Here is a 16,411-nt window from a genome sequence, read left to right as displayed (position 1 = left end):
GGGCTTGGGACTCCACTAGCTGTTTGAGAAGCCTCAGCTTATAATTTCAAGATCAGAGGTGGTTGCCAGGTCTAAGTGACACCTTACTTAGGGTTATCTTTTTTAAAGTAGTTATTTTTTTCTTTCTCTCATATCGACTTCTTAGAAGAACCTCTGCAGTATCTGAATGTGAGAATAACCTTTTCTGAACAAGTGGACTGCTTGTTTGTAGTCAAGCTTTTGAAAGTCAGATGTTGTTCGGAGGCACAGTCTTGTCCTTTCACATAGCTGCTTTGTGGTGGAGAATTGTACCCAGGTGTTGTACTACTGAAGAATACACTTCCTTAGGCAATCCATAAATGAATCATTAGCTGTTCCCCTGATCCACATTCAAAGTGCCCAGTCATGCAGAGGGCTGGCATATGTTTGCTGAGCCCTTGACCCACTGGGAACCTTGAATGTATGAGGCCTTTGGAGCAGGCTAACATCTCCTCTTGTCCTGGCCTTCAGCAAAAGGAGTGTATATCTCAAAGGTAGTGAATAAAATTCAGCACTTGAAAAAATGAATACACMGTTTAAGAAAAGCTTCAGTATCTAGTTTTGAAGGTTTATGAATTTGCCAGGCCAAACCCACTTGCGTGGTGATTTTCTTCTGCTTGCTTTCTTCCTGGCTTGAGGCTAATCAGTTCTTTCTGAGAACAGTATTAGCAGGGTAGTGACAGGTAACATTCTCAGTTTTAACAAGAAAAAACCTGATTATTTTCCTCTCATTTTTTGTGCTCATTTACATGCAGTCAGTTTCCAGTAAAGAAGCTTAAGAGCAGGAGTTGCATATATGTAGCACATAAACCTCATGCTTCCATTATTGGTTTCAGAATATTTTAAGAAAATATGGAGTCTCAAATTTATTAAGTTTGCCACCTTTCCTTTTTGCACAAAAATGTGCAAAGGTTAGATGTACTCTTCTTTTTATAAACTGGATGTACAGAGATTTTTCTTGATGAACATTCAGTTGCAGCAGCAGTGTTTAAGGGTGTAGAAAGTGGTTTCAGGTACTTGAAATCTATCAGACTAGAAGGCCTTCCCTAGTTACAGCTCAATCTCTTTATCTTGCACAAAACAACTTGAATGGTAATTTAATTATATCATCTAGTGGTGGGAAGAATACTGAGTGTGCTTGGTTTCTCTAAGCTATGGGGAAAACGAATAGAAAGAATAAGCAGCTAAAATGTGGAGGCAGTCACATAAAGGTACGATGGAGGTCACCAATTACTGAAATAATTAACTGAGAGATCCAGTGAATTGTGTACTCTCATGTATGTTTGAGGCTTGCTTTCCCTCTTTAGAGAGTAGGTGTTAGTCCAGTGCAATGAGTGGAAAAAGCAAAGTGGCAATAACTGAATTAAATTTACTGCTGCTGTGTTACTGAGCTTCTCAGACTGAATAATCTGGGAGTTCTCTGGTCTTGATTTAAAAACAAACACCTAAAATCAAACCAAAAAAACCCCACAGCCTAATGGAGATTTTGAGTTTGGTGGCACAGTGTGCTCTGTGAGTGCCCCAGTGGCTCTTGTGGGCTGTCAGTGAATGACTTGCTGTGGCCGTATATTCCATGTTTCACTATCTCTGTGATGACTACAAGCTACTGAGGCTGTTCTGGTGTAGCCACAGGCTCTCTCCAGTCTTCCTAGTGCTTCCAGCTCATTCCTGGTGGTGTGAAGGAATGGGATGCAACCTGGTTGGGGGTAGGTGGGTACAGGGTAGAGAGCAGGGATGAAAGGTGAAAGAAGGCAGAGTCAGGGGAGTGTGTTTTTGCAAAAGTGGTTTAGAATTGTGGGATGAAGGCATGGTGGAAGGACTAGTCAGGACTGTACGTAAGGAAGTGGAATCATAGGTGAAAGCTGAAAGGAGGTTAAAGATGTGGGAGGAGATAGTGGTGAATAGGCTGGGTGAATTAAGTTCTGTAACTGGAAAGATATCCACAGCTGAGAAGTGAACACAGGCATTAATATGTGTGCTGGTATGTCAGCTTGTGAAAGAAAAGGTTTCTGCTGTTACCAGCTGCTGTGTTAATACAATAGGGGATGGTGCCACAAACAATCAGCTGTAAAGGATGTAGTTTTTGGGTCCATTCTGTACCAAATAAGTAACAAATATTTTGTCACTGAGGCTCCAGTGTTTGTTTTGGTCTGAAAGCCTCTGTGAGTATTTGGCACTTTGGGATYTGTAAGAGCTGCTGCCCCACCTTTCCCCTACCCCTTCCACTGCTGATAACTTTTGTAAGTCAGTATGGGCCCACTGTAACAGGGGCTTCTATCTAACAAATAGAAGCACATCGCACTGTAGCTGTGTGGTAAAGAAACATTCAGTAGGAGCCTTCTGTAATGTTTGTAGAAAAAAATGTAATGCAAATAATATTCGTTCTGTATGAAGAAAACTAAATTGCTGTGGTGCCATTRTACTTTGGCATGTGGTAGGAGATGTGTGTCTTTAGCCAGAGAAGGGGTTACCTGGCCCTATTTCTGAAAATACTTGTCAGTGTTTACTAGTTCCTGGTTTTGTCTTTGCGCATTGATTTCWTTCTGTCAGAGAAATTTCATTATAGAGTCCTTGTCTGACTATTCTTTAAAATTATTTTCTAGATCGGGAGGATCAGTCCATCCTTTGCACGTGAGTATTTATGGTTGTTAGTTTTTCTGTATATCACAGTTTGTGTTTTTACAAAACTTCTTGGTTGAAGGACTCTCAAGTGCTGGTAGTGGAATTACAAAATGAGATAATAATGGAGAGCCAAGGAAGGACCCACTACAGTTCCTCCAGTATATAATTCCTTCTGTAAAATAATTTTTGGAAGAAGTGGAGGAAGCGTTTGAAGCAGCCCCTGTGCTCAAACTGCTGAAGAAATACGGCTTTGTCAATGGAAAAGGCTTGGAGTGATACTTCAAATGTGATGCAGATGTTATGTTCAAGTACATTCACACTGTTGAGGCTGATAGAGTAATAGATACTCTTGATGCAGCAGTTTGTCTTCTAGACACAGTAAAATTGATTTGCCCTCAGTTGTGCTTAAGGAATTGGTATGTTTGTTCTTGCAGTCAGGAGATTTCCTTTTGAAAGATTTACTTCATTACCTCTCACCCCTACCTCTACAGCAGCCTCCAAATTATTCCTCAGCCACTTGATAGTCTTTGTATTCGAGTGACTAGAAAGCATATTTRTTGTCTTCCATATTGGAGTCCAGCTTTTTTCCCTTGGTTTTAAGGGAGGTGCTGCAATGGCTAGAATGCAGTTAAGGATGTCTGTAACACATTTGGGGATAGAAATTATTAAAATATCCCCCTGCATCTTGTTTGTGAATAACTTGCAGATTTTCTTTACAGAGGCGAATCAGGAGCTGGTAAAACAGAGAACACCAAGAAGGTCATTCAATATCTGGCTCATGTTGCTTCCTCACACAAGTCCAAAAAAGACCAGGTAAGACCTAGGTTTAAAGATGCTTTATTGCTCTGCTGACTTTGGACRCTAAATATATACTGGCTGATGTTGGTAAAAGACATATTGCTCAGTAGAAGCTTAGATGTTAACATTTATCAGAGGATTGAGGAAGTCAGTGAGCTATGAAACAATAAATCTGTGAAAAATTGCAAGTCAGGGAACACTGTTCAAAGTCAGAACTCCTTTGAATTTGGTGGATCTACAGTGGGGATAAATTCATCCACAGCATCTTGGATTTGTGGGTAATTGCACAGGCAAGAGCTGCTAGAAATGAAATGTCACCTGTACTGATCTTTTCATGTAGTGCTTATAACCAGGCAGTTTAAAACTCGATCCTTCTGTGGAGGAGTTGTCTCCTTTCTCCTGTACCATTATASATTAGGTGTGGCTATTGCATATACTGTCTCAAAACTGGAGAATACMATGATAGGCTAGTGGACATCAGCTGAAAACTTAGAAATTGCAGTAAAGCATTAAAAGTGGGGAAAACAGCCAAATGTTAGCAGCACGTGAGAGGAGGGTGGTGATGATGGTGGGAGGACTTTAAAGATGTCTCACTTATATTTTTTTCCCCTCCCTCTCCCCCGATGGACTATTGCTGAATTCTTCAGTTGTATCCTCGTAGGTGAGCTGCACGTTTACTGCACGTTCTGCACCAGGAATGCGTTTTCTGTCCCATTGTGTGATTTTTTTGAGCAGCTTTTCACTCCACACCAATATCACTTTCTGCAGCTAAAGCAAATCCATAGACAATTCACAATTTATTTTATTTTGTGTGTGGTGCACAGTAATCTTTTTGTAAGGATGTTCAGTTGGAAAATGTAGTGATATCAAGAATACTCATGTTCTGTGCTCAATTCTAGTTTGCATTTAAGGTTTTTCTTGCAGGATTTTCCCAGATATGTACCATTTTAGAAGCATTGCTCCAGGACAATAGGACTCGACAAGACTTTTCTAAAATCTCAAACATATAGTGTGTGTGATATTCCTAGTAAGATTAAACATAGTTAAGTGTTTAGTCAGGGTGTTTCAGGAACTGTGGGTTTGTTAGCCAGAGCTGAACATGTTGAAAATGTTCATTAATGAAATCCAAGTGCCAAGTGTGTCCACTGCATCTCTACATGAGAGTTTTCCTATAGTAGCTTAATGTGTAAGCATGTCTAATGCATGTAGAATACATAAATAAGAAGGCATTTCTGCACGCAGGCACACTGTGTGTGTGCATACACATAATARTAACTAACTTCTGGAATCCAACCAAAAAAAAGAAAATGTTTTATGTGCCAAAATTTCAGACCTWTGAAGGCTTTTTCCATGGTCTGTCAGTAGCTGTATTTAGAAACATTCTCTTTTTTAAGTGTGGAAAATAGACTCATGGGGTTAAGTATTCTTCCACTGCTTGTCTGTGAGTAAAAACTGAGCCACCAAAACAGGACAGGCAATCTGCTTAGGAGAATAAAACAGTCTGAAGTTGCTGATTTGCCCAAGTTTGATATTTAATATTCTTCTCCTGAGTTTTGATTTTTTAAAAAAGTCCTGCAGCTCACATTTTGTGACTAAACTGACCTTACCAGAAGTGATTTAGAACTGGAGTCTTTGAACATTAATTGGTAATGAGTGCTCTCTGCTACATTTCTTTACATMGCAAACTCGGAACCAAAGTATAAGAGTTTAAGAAGATGAATACATTTAATTTGTTTGGCATCTCAGGTATACTGGTCATGGCAGATTATTGTCTTTAGTTAGTATACGATAGTGCTGAACTTTTTAAGCTGCAAGACTAGGCACAGAACTTAACCAAGGGTATAATAGAAAGTAGTGGTGCTTCCTTTACCATGAACTTTCAGATGTGAACCAGTGTTTTTCTAAATATAAGAGCAAAATCAGTTTTATAAAGCATATTCTTTAACTCTGGCTCGCTTGTTTTGGAGGTAGTGGTGCATTCCACCATTCACAGTGTATTAGTATATTCAGGTCAATAGCTTCTAGCTGCATGGTGTGACTTCCAAGCACACTAAGGCTTCTTTCGGGGTGTACTGAATTTAACTATAGAATTTTTTTTTCTTTTATTGAAACTTTTGTTAATAGGAGTGGAAACAAATGTTTTCCCATGTTTAATCTCAGTTTCTTTACTGTCTTCTTAAATCATGTATAGGTGTTTCAAAATGTGAATGTTTGCAGCTAATCAGAAATTCATGAGTGATAGTAGCTAATATTTAAATATTTGTAACAAAGGTTAAGTTATTGATGATCTTTCTCCTTCCCCCATCCAGCCCCTGCTGTTGTGATTTAGTTATTTGATAATCTCTCACTGGACTGCAGAGAAGAATACAAAAGCAAATCCCTAAAGTGTAAAAAACAAAACAACAAACTTCAACAAACCAAACAAACAACCCAAGCACCCGCCCCCCCCTTTTTTTTTTTTTTTTTTTTTTAATTTACATGCCATTAAAGGTAGATGTGGTTTCTGGATGCCTTGCTCCACACTTTCTGAAGACTAAATGACTGGCAAAACATTTACCTTGCATAGAAAACATTCCAAAAAGTGTATGAGATGCAAAAAATTCTGGATACAGGTAGATGTCAAGGATTTTAGTTGCTTTAAGTTGTTGTTGTAACTTCGTAGTAGTAGAAAGAGAGCATCCTGAAGAGTGCTGGGAACTGCCCAACCACAGGCTAACAGACTCAGGTTCACTTTTTCTGCTTCTGTTTTCATGAGGAGTATTGCACATACTTCAAATGCATGCCAAGTGTTAAACAAATTTGTTTCAGGTCAAGGAATGGCAATTACAGGTGCCAGGAAATTGGCAGCATCCTAATGATAGGAACCTTATGTTTTCTAGAAAGCTTGTGATGGACAGCTCTGTCTTTTACTGGTTTTGCTTTGCAAAATTACCCATTGTATAATAATAATGAATGAAGTATCTTCCATCAATGAAAGATGACCATCAAAATTTAAGCTAAAAAATCCCCAACAAACTTCACCCAAAAATTTCTTAAAAATTTTAAACATAATGGAATCGCCTTTCAAAAAAAGACAGCGTGCAGTGAAGAATGGGTACAATAATTGCAGACATTTAATCTTACATGCTGTTACTGTGGCATGCTGAGAACTTGGATTTTTCCTCTGCATCACAGTGCTAAAGCAAGTTAGGAGAAGTCAGTGATTTGACCAATTCTTCAGCATTTTCCTTTCCCCAGAGCTTCATATGGTTGTGAGGCCGAGCTGGCATTCTCAGTGCATATTGCTACCTTGGTGTATCAAGAGACCTTATCACTTCTAAACTACAATTTACCAACACCTACTTGAAACTAGGGACACTTCTTCCTGAGGTACTAACAGTAGGGTCTGTTTTGGATTTGCATAAATTTCTGGTCTTTGTGTAGCTAAATATGGCCTTGGTTTTATTTTTAGTAAGTAATTAAAATAGATTTTATGTTAAAACCTAATTTCTTTTCCCCTTTTGTTCCATAGTTGGATTTAAATGCTGTGTTGCTGTCATTTCTCACTTGAATAGTAATAAATTGCAGTTAGAAACAGTCCTAGGCCTAAGGGCTTCACTGCAGAATGTAGAAGAGGAATGGTATGAGGGAAGAGCATTCCCACTTCAGTACATGTGCCAGAACACAAGGGGAAATGTGGCTACCACACAGTTTCAAGGACTGAACCCTAGTTTCAAGCTTTTTTTCCTTAAAATGCCAGATGATGGGTCTRTTGTGAGAGAGATGATGTCCAGCTCAGGTTCCCTTCCCAGGGCTAAGCCCCTTGTTATATATACTTGATAGTGGATGAAAGTGTTTGCAGCAGGTGCCCTTTCTGTGTGTGTGCAGGGCCTGAGGGGCTTATTTGGTCTTGCACTTTGTAAGCATTAAGTGAAGTGATTGTGGAAGTAAAAAAATAAAGACTTGTAGCTCATTGTACAGTTTCTTATATATCTTCCTTTTTTTTATTGCCTGTATTTTTAGAGACACTGTAAGAACTAATCTGTCTTTGGGAACAAATGGGAACAATTTTCCTTTAGAAGTAACCTTAAATAGTTTCCCCATAAATTCCAGTTCTCACAAATCAAACTTCATTTTCATCTGTTACGCACAGGCAGTCTTGAGTACTTACTGACAATCTCTAAAAAGAGAAACATTAATCTAAACTGTAATTTTCTGTTCCAGAAGCTTTTTAGTTGATCTTGAAATATAGAGAACTCCATGCTTTTAGCACAGAGGACAAGTAATTTTTAAAAAATTAGTCAGGGATACATCTAGAGCCTGCAGAAGCAGCTGTATATGCTGCGGTGGTCTAATACTGGGCAGGGATAATAGTTCTGAATTTCTACAGTTCCAACATTTTGTGTTCCTTGAGGGRAGGAGTGTGTGAATATGGCAGCAGAATGCAGGCAATCATGCAGTTTGTGGGATACCACTAGTTCTCTCTTTTGTGTGTGCCTCCTTACAAAGGAGACTTTTGCTTGTTTGTATTTTGGAAGGTGTAGACTCTTAGAAAAGAGCAAGCTTTTTGTTTTGGTTTCTATAAAAGATCTTTTCAGACTAACTTCTTAACCTAGTAGTAGCTGTGTTCAGAGATTTATCTCACTCTTCCAGCCTCTGTGGCAGTATACTTCTGGAATTAGGGCCTGGTCTTGGATGGTGTTATGGTGTTTCACTTTGTCCCTGGGAAGGCTGCAGGATGTTACAGCCAAGTGACTTTGAAGGAGTTCTTGTAAACAGAGAGAGAGCACTGGGAGGAAGGGAATAAGGCATATTTATGAATGTTTTTGTTTAACCCTGATTGCTGATGATTCTCCTTTGAAGGTTTAAGTGATCATCTCCTAAGGTTTAATATGGCTTCTCTACAACAAATGCCACACTAGTGTGAATTGAAACTGTGGTGCTGGTTTGACCCAAGATTAATGCAGTGAACTGCTACCTACTTAGCAATTTTGGATTTCTCTCTAGGGAGAACTGGAGAGACAGTTGCTCCAGGCTAATCCCATCCTGGAGGCCTTTGGAAATGCCAAGACTGTAAAGAATGACAACTCCTCAAGATTTGTGAGTATTCTGTCATGAGTGTATTCAAAAAGTGCATCAAAAGTGTATTTTACACTTTCCAGAGGGATGACTTATTCTACTTTTGGGTGAATTGCTATCAGGGACAGAATAACAGTCTCTGAGTGACTTCCTTTAAATTTGTCTGGGAAGTGAATTTCATTCTGTGAATTATCCAGAATATATCTATTAGGTCTCTAGAATGAAGAAACGAGACCCTGTGCCAGGATCATCTGTGTTGATTTTTAGAGTAATCATTGCAGCCAGTTTTATGCTGAAGAGCAAATACTTGTCCTTGTTTTGCTTGGTCTGGAGAGCAGTAGGCAGCATTTGAGAGGCAGGTGGTGAAGCAGGAGCTAAATGAAAACMCTGAAAGAGGTGGAACTCTCAAGATAGTATAACATGTGAAATTGAAGGGACCCTGGTTGTGGGAAATCTAGGTTGAAGCATGATGAGTTTGAGTTATAGGCTGTCACAATGACAGAAGTGTTTGGTGTCTTTTTTGGTCAGTTGCTGTAGTGATCAGTAGGCATTGCCTATCGGCTGACCTTATGCTTTTCCTAAAACCTGCCTGACCTGTTCCCAGTTTCCTGGATTAAAAAGAGGTTTATCTCTGTTGTTTACTGCTGTTACCAGATAGAATGAATACTAATTTTAATGCTATTGTCTTCCTCTTAGGGCAARTTTATTAGAATCAACTTTGATGTCAACGGCTACATTGTTGGAGCCAATATCGAGACCTGTATCCTTTCTTTTCTATAAGCCCTTGAAATGAGACRTTAAAGGCTCTGGAGGTGGCAGGAATGGTACTTAGCAGTCTCTTCACAACTGTCTTAGGTGAAGAAAGCAATTGGAAGCCCTCTAAATTTGTGCTGTCAAGATCACTGTTGTAGTCTCCTGTTTCCTCATAATGGTAGGTTGYGACCTTCGTGATCATGGTGCAGATATTTTCTGAAGGAACGAATTCTGATCTTAAAAGACAAAATGCAAACATAAACTGCAGCAATATGAATAGGCTTGGAGTTTAATAAGTCATTCTCACTTCTGTCCAAGGCAGGTAGGGATTGATGGCCACTATTTTTTTGTTTCTTAGTAGTTAAGTCTCTCTTACCATAGTCCTCATTCAGAGGCTGGCAGAACTGAGACCAGAAGCTCAGTGGGTTGTTGACTGATAATGATTGCTAAGTCAATAGCCCTGTCAACTGGCATGAGGAGACCATTAGGTAGTTTCTTTTCCATAGAACAGGAAGTGGTTTGTATGTCCTATCATATGCCTTGACTCTCTGAAGATCTGCTGGAGAAGTCACGTGCAATTCGCCAGGCCAAAGAGGAGAGAACCTTCCACATCTTTTACTACCTGCTCTCTGGGGCAGGGGAGCATTTGAAGAGTAAGTATGATTGTGTTGTGATGAAGGAAGCCCATAACAACAACAAAGGGTTCAGAATACTTACAGATTAGGACCTGTTCCTTCACAGGTCCTTGTCTCTGCCTTTTAGATATGGCAAGCTCTCCTCCACGTTTTTCATGCACTCATACATCCATCTGCCCTCCCACTGCACTTCTCAGTTCCTAAAAACTTGCTTCTCTGGTTCCTTCCTGCACTTGTCTCTTTGCCAGCAATGACTCTACGCCCTTCCTTATCTAAATCACTGTCCCATGTTTAGTCTAGTCTTGTATGATGTAAACCATTTGAGTGCAGGAATGGTCCTGCTGTGATGTACTCAGCGTGGAAATGAGTGGAGCAAATCTGCAAGCCTGTAAGCAGCTCTAGCAGTCTGGGATCCCAAGCATACCTTGCTTTAACACCTCAAACCTGGTAATCTGTGTTGTGCAAGAGCTGCAAATTGATCTGCAGGAATGACACAAGCAGAGGACTTTCTCATGACTGCTACTGTTTAAAGAGTTAATATATTAACTATTATCTGACTTAAACGCAAATTTACTTTCAAGTTAATTCCTGCTTTTTACAGATTTAGGACATAATGATGACACTGCTTTGGTGGAGTAGTCCAGAGGAAGGAATAGCAAGAAATAATGCAGGAAGAACTCTATGTTTATCTAAAATACATTAAATGTTCATCCTGCAGTAAAACTGACCTTAATCCAAGATTCATCCAGGACGTGGTAGTGTRTGCAAGGCAGAAATTTGATATTGGTAGTAGCTTGTTGTCTGTTAAAAATCACAGTAAGTTCTTTCTTATTTCTTTCCTAAGATGATCTGCTGCTCGAGCCTTACAACAAATACCGCTTCCTTTCCAATGGGCATGTTACCATCCCGGGTCAGCAAGACAAAGACATGTTTCAGGAGACCATGGAGGCAATGAAGATCATGGGCATCCCAGATGAAGAGCAGATAGGTATGAATATGCAAGGAATAAAAGAGGGAGCAGGTCATGTCTCTGGAGCTTTTTTGTTCTGATGTTCTTTTTTTTGTTTTGGTTTAGTTAGTTAGCTTTTTGTTTAGGACTTTTGTTGGTTTTGCTTTGCTTTGTCCATTGCTGCTCCCCCTGTCCCAAGTGAACAGTGTGCAAGTAACAAAGTTTAGTGGCATTGTAGTGACTCACCTCAGGATCTGCCAGCACGGTTTCAGGTTATGCAGTTAACTTTAGAAGTCAAGCAGCTAATGGAAACATGTTTGTGCTTGCTGTTTTTGTTCCCAGTCTGAGGCCTCTATACACAGTTTATAAAATACACATCCAAGATACAAGAAGCCCCTCATTCTCTTATGCAATGCATTGCTTGTGTGCTCCCCCTATCCCTCAGCAGTGGCTTTAAAGTATCTAATCCAACCACTGCTGGATTAGTCCTTTGAGAATGGGCTGGTCATAGTGCCTTTCTTTCCAGCTTAACACTGAACTGTTGATCAGAAATTAATATTGTCTGATTCTGGGAGCACAGTACCATGACAGTGGAAATAGAATTGGACTCAGGCAGCACAAAGCACAGTGATATGTATTTACCAGAGCTCTGTGCTCTCTCAGTCATGATCTGCCTCACTGCTTGGGAATCAGTGTTCTGCAAAATCTCGCTTTTGAAATGTATATGGTCTTCTAAAGCTAAGACTGTTATTCTCTTATTCTCTACACTGTGCCAAGCAAGCATCTGTTGTGGTTTGAGGTCACCACCTCCTCTGCTGGAGGCTGCAGATCTTGAGGCTGTAGGGAGTATGTGCCTRTGCCTTAAATACTGCCCTTTACAGTCCAGCCTGCTATAAATGCATGCTGTTGTTATCCACAATTCAATAGATTTCTTGATACCCTGAATGATCTGAAACTGCTGTATGGAGGTGAAGAGAAATTTGCCTAAACCAAATAAAAGAAATGGTGGCATAATTCATTGTCAGGGTATCCTGCTATGCTTAGATTTTTGAGTTAAGTTTTTTAATGTGTCCTCCAGGGTATGTCTTTGTTGTCTTGTAGAGGAGCTATTGGTTCCAGGCACTACAGCAAAAATAGCTTTAATGTTTTACACTTGCTTTTGAGGAGCCTGTTCCAGTGCCCTTGTTCCAAGATCCAGCCTAAAACTCCCCTGACACAGCTTCATGCTGTTCCATCGGGTCCTGTCATTGTTCACCAGTGAGATGGGTGCCTGGCCCCCACTTCCCCTTGTGAGGAGGCTGTAGGCTGCTGTGACGATCCCCTCAGTCTACTCCAGGCTGAACAAGCAAAGTGACCTCAGTCATTCCTTGTATGGCTTCCCCTTGGTGCATCCTTTGGACACTCCCTCATAACCTTATATCTTTCTTACATTGTGGCACCCAAAACTGCATCCAGGACTTGAGGTGAGGCTGCATCAGTGCAGAGCAGAKTGGGACAATCACAAACATATATTTCTTTACTGTCACTCCTAATGTAGCATATATGGAGCCTTTGTTTGCTCTCTTATCCAAGGGTATTTCCTTAAATCTTTTTCTGATAGTGTTGTGGTTTAACTACAGTTGGCAACTAAGCCCCACATGGCCACTCACTCACTCCTGCCAAATGGGATGGGAGAGAGAATCAAAATAGTCAAAGTGAGAAAACTCATGGATCAAGACAATTTATCTGTCTATCAGTTTATCAAAATCCTCCCCGTCTTCTCTCAGCTTTATATGCTGAGCATGAAGCCATGTGATATGGAATATCTCTTGAGTCAGTTGGGGTCAGCTGTCCTGGCCYTGTCCTTTCCTAACTTCTTGTGCACCCCCAGCCTCGCCACTGGCGRGGTGAAGCAGAAAAAGGCTTTGACTCTGTGTAAGCTCAGCAGTAAGTAAAACATTTCTGTGTTATGAGCACTTGTTTCCAGCATAATACCAGAACACAGCCCCATACCAGCTACTGTGAAGAAAATTTTAAAAATCTGCCGCAGTCAAAATCATCATAAACCAGTAGAAATTGGGGGACAAAACATCTTTGTTACGAAATCCCCTTTGCAAGTGACTGGCAGTTTACTTTGCTCAAGGCAATTGGAAGCTACTATGCAATGAGCTTTGATTGATACATGATGAAAATTGAATTRACACTGTGGCATTGAAAACTGTCTTCCCTGTCTTGGCAGCTGATGGTGCTTTTTTGATGTGCATCATTTGAAGAGTATGAATATATCATTAGCAGTAGGGTGGGGTGCTTCAGCATATAATTAGTAAYAGTTACGGTACAGGCACTTTAGCCCACATCCTCCTGCCTTGCAAATGTTATAATGTGTGTCTGTAAGGACTACCCATCTTGGTCAGGGGACTGAAAGTGTGACACGGTTAAAGAAACAAAATCTTGAGTTGTGCTCTTAACTGTCTCTTTCCTTTGTTTAACAATAACTGTTGAGAAAAGTTTTGTACTAAATTCATTGAGTGAGTTTTGACCCTCAAACAGAAAAAATGTTTTATTAAAAAAATACAGATGTTGTAGGTGGCACTTYACCCTCAGTCCTGTCTCTCCCTGTTTTAAAGTGATGTTGAGAATGGGCAAATTTCTAGGCTGTGTGGTCTTGCATAGGAATGACAAGGCAAATCGTTTGTCCTGAATGGGAGTCATTTAGAGGAATTGCCTGTGGTGTTTTTCTCCAAATTTCAGAACGATTTTTGGGATGCTGAGATGGGCCTCTTAATCGTGCCAGGAAAGATAACTGAGTCCTATCAAGGCTTTTGGTGATATCTGACACTAAGTTATTATTATTATTTTTTTAAAAGGTCTGCTGAAGGTTATCTCAGGTGTTCTTCAACTTGGCAACATAGTCTTCAAGAAGGAACGTAATACAGACCAAGCTTCTATGCCAGACAACACAGGTAACCAATTTCCTCCCCCACACCAAAAAAAAAAGCAGAAAAAAACCTAAGAGAAGTTCGTGCAAGTGGCAGAATGTATTGCAGTATGTATGGAATGCTGGAGTCCTGTTTTTCTGTTAGGTGAATTGTTTGTCAAGGGAGCTGGCGTGCTCCGTACAAATACACGCTGTTGTGCCAGGCGTGTGTTTGCAGCCACCCACAGGCAGGAATGTGGCACTGTTCTCGTGTCAGGGCTAGGCAGGAAGTACACGTGATGAACAGATGAAAAGGATTACTCTACTGGAATATGTGGAGTATGTGTTTTAAACAAGCTAGAATAATTGTTCYTTCAAACCTATATTATCAGATTTTATAGACTGTTCTTTGCTGCCTTTGTAGTTAGCCTGTTAAGTGTAAGAGTAAGTAAGGTGGTGGATAGTTTTATGGTGGCTATAATGTATGTGTACATATTTTAATTGCACTGCCCATTGTTGAATGTGTAAGTAGGCCATATTTCACATGATAGAAGACTATTTGTTGGAGGACTTAACAGAGACCTTCATTGTACATGTATTGCAGAAGTGCAAAGGTTGCTAATCTTATCACTAAGTGGGGGGGKTTTGGCTATTATTACTAAAAATGTTCTCTAAATGTCATTTTAGGGAGGAGAGTAAACCATTTGGGTTTTGGAACTTGAATCTGAAATACACAGTTGCTTCAGACTAATCAATAGATGAAGATAGAACTATTACCTTGATTAAGAAATCCATTATTTGATGCATTTTTAAACTGATTGCAGACAATGAACTTTCTAAAACTTCTGTGTTATGATTTAGTACTATGAGGCTAATGCTTCAAATGTTCCCTAGTGGTTTCTGGAGAAATTCAGTCATCTGTGGTATGGGTTGCAAGAGGGGTTTCTTGGACTTTTTTTGGTAAGGAAGATACTTTGTCTCAGCAATCTGTTCTTCATTTAATGTATTTTTTGTAAGTTGTTTCCTGACTTTTCTAAAGACAGTTGCAGGAATGTTTTTCTTTTTCTCTTGTTTGCTGTGAGAAAAACAGAATAATATTAATCTTTTTGTTTCCTATTGCTATCTTTAGCTGCTCAGAAAGTGTCTCACCTTTTGGGTATCAATGTGACAGACTTCACTAGAGGTATCCTGACTCCTCGCATCAAAGTTGGACGAGATTATGTCCAGAAAGCTCAGACCAAAGAGCAGGTAGGCATTCTGTAAAAATGAAACAGTACTTTGGTCTCTAATCTTACTGCTGCACAGCTGATGAATGTGTCAGAGGTTTCTGCAGTGTTTACTTTTCATCTTTATGATGAAAATATGAAATCATCTTTATGATTTCAGTGTATGGCAAACACACTTGAATATTGCTTCTAGCATAATATATTGCTTGTTCATGTAATCTGTGTAAAGATAGAATTCACCCTGTCCCTTAGCAATTCTCATCTAAAAAAAAAAAAAAGAGAGCACAAGTTCCCTAATTTTRGTGGCTGGCTGTCACTGGGGAGTTAGTAGTTTCAATGTTGTATGCAAGGGTGACATTTTCAAGTTGGATTAATACAAAAAGCACTATTTTTGAGTAGGTCAGMTACTAAGATGGAAGAATTTCCTCCACACCCTTGACATTGATTGGAAATTTTGTAATGCTCTTGACTCTGGTTGTGCTCTAAATGAAACCTGACCTAGGAGCTAGTGGTCTGCTTGAATGGAGCAAACCCCTGTGCTTACTCATTGCCTGGCTTCTCAATGAACACACCATTATTTTCTGGTTAAAGAAACATGCCCCTGAAACATGGAAGTAATTGGTAAGAGATTGAAGTCTGGAGGAAGAACCAGGTTGCCTTTCTGTGCTGTCTTTCCACTTTGATGGTTAATTTCTTACTATACATAGTATTTGTGTCAAGCACAGGTAGGGTAGTGGCAGGCAGGGATTTGGCTTCACAGATTGGAAGTTACAAAAGAATTTAAGTTCTTTCCTTTGGGCCTATGAAATACATCTTATTACTACAGCYTTTGGAAGTGACTGGGCATAGTTGTTTTTTTCTATTATACCAACTCTTGCTTTCTCCAGCAGCCCGGATCCTGAAATTTGGTTTTGACTCACTAATTTAGAGAGAATTTTTTTGCTCTTGTATATGAAGTATCAGTATGCCATCTACTTTTCATTGGGAATAAACTGAAATAAGCCTTGTTCAGTGAATTGCCTGGTGCTGGAGAGAAAAATCTCAAACTATGATTGGGTTGCTAGATCCTGAAACAGTGTAATCTGTGCCTTCCTTTGATTTGTAATGCAACTYCTGATATTTCTGTTTGCTGTTTAGGCTGATTTTGCCATTGAAGCACTGGCTAAAGCCACTTATGAACGGATGTTCCGATGGCTGGTTATGCGCATCAACAAGGCTTTGGATAAGACCAAGAGACAGGGTGCATCCTTCATTGGAATCCTTGACATTGCTGGCTTTGAGATTTTTGAGGTAAGGAGATGTCAGGTCCTGCACTCAGCACAGTTTAATATAGAGCAAAGATGGCTGAAGGAAATAGCTTTAAAACTGGAAAATGACACAGTCTTGGGAGGATGTGTAGTCCACAAAAAAAGGAGAATCAGCATCAAATCTCATGCGAGATAAGTRTAGGAGAGGA

General features: G+C 39.8%; 1 protein-coding gene across 1 annotated transcript in view; it reads left to right on the top strand.

Moving 5' to 3' along the window:
- Positions 1 to 16,411, top strand: part of MYH9 (myosin heavy chain 9) — a 69,735-nt gene that overhangs the window by 28,745 nt on the left and 24,579 nt on the right. Inside the window, exons 4-12 of the mRNA XM_057387426.1 lie at positions 2,622 to 2,649; positions 3,360 to 3,453; positions 8,425 to 8,517; positions 9,193 to 9,256; positions 9,804 to 9,902; positions 10,729 to 10,872; positions 13,680 to 13,775; positions 14,859 to 14,977; positions 16,093 to 16,245. Of these exons, the coding sequence (XP_057243409.1) occupies positions 2,622 to 2,649; positions 3,360 to 3,453; positions 8,425 to 8,517; positions 9,193 to 9,256; positions 9,804 to 9,902; positions 10,729 to 10,872; positions 13,680 to 13,775; positions 14,859 to 14,977; positions 16,093 to 16,245 (890 nt within the window). The remainder of the gene's footprint in view (positions 1 to 2,621; positions 2,650 to 3,359; positions 3,454 to 8,424; positions 8,518 to 9,192; positions 9,257 to 9,803; positions 9,903 to 10,728; positions 10,873 to 13,679; positions 13,776 to 14,858; positions 14,978 to 16,092; positions 16,246 to 16,411) is intronic.

Source organism: Malurus melanocephalus, unplaced genomic scaffold, assembly GCF_030028575.1.
Source record: "Malurus melanocephalus ecotype Western Australia unplaced genomic scaffold, MMel_1.1 scaffold_17, whole genome shotgun sequence".
Lineage (NCBI taxonomy): Eukaryota > Metazoa > Chordata > Aves > Passeriformes > Maluridae > Malurus > Malurus melanocephalus.
The sequence above is the reverse complement of the archived record's forward strand: the minus strand, read 5'-3'. Positions and strand labels throughout refer to the sequence as shown.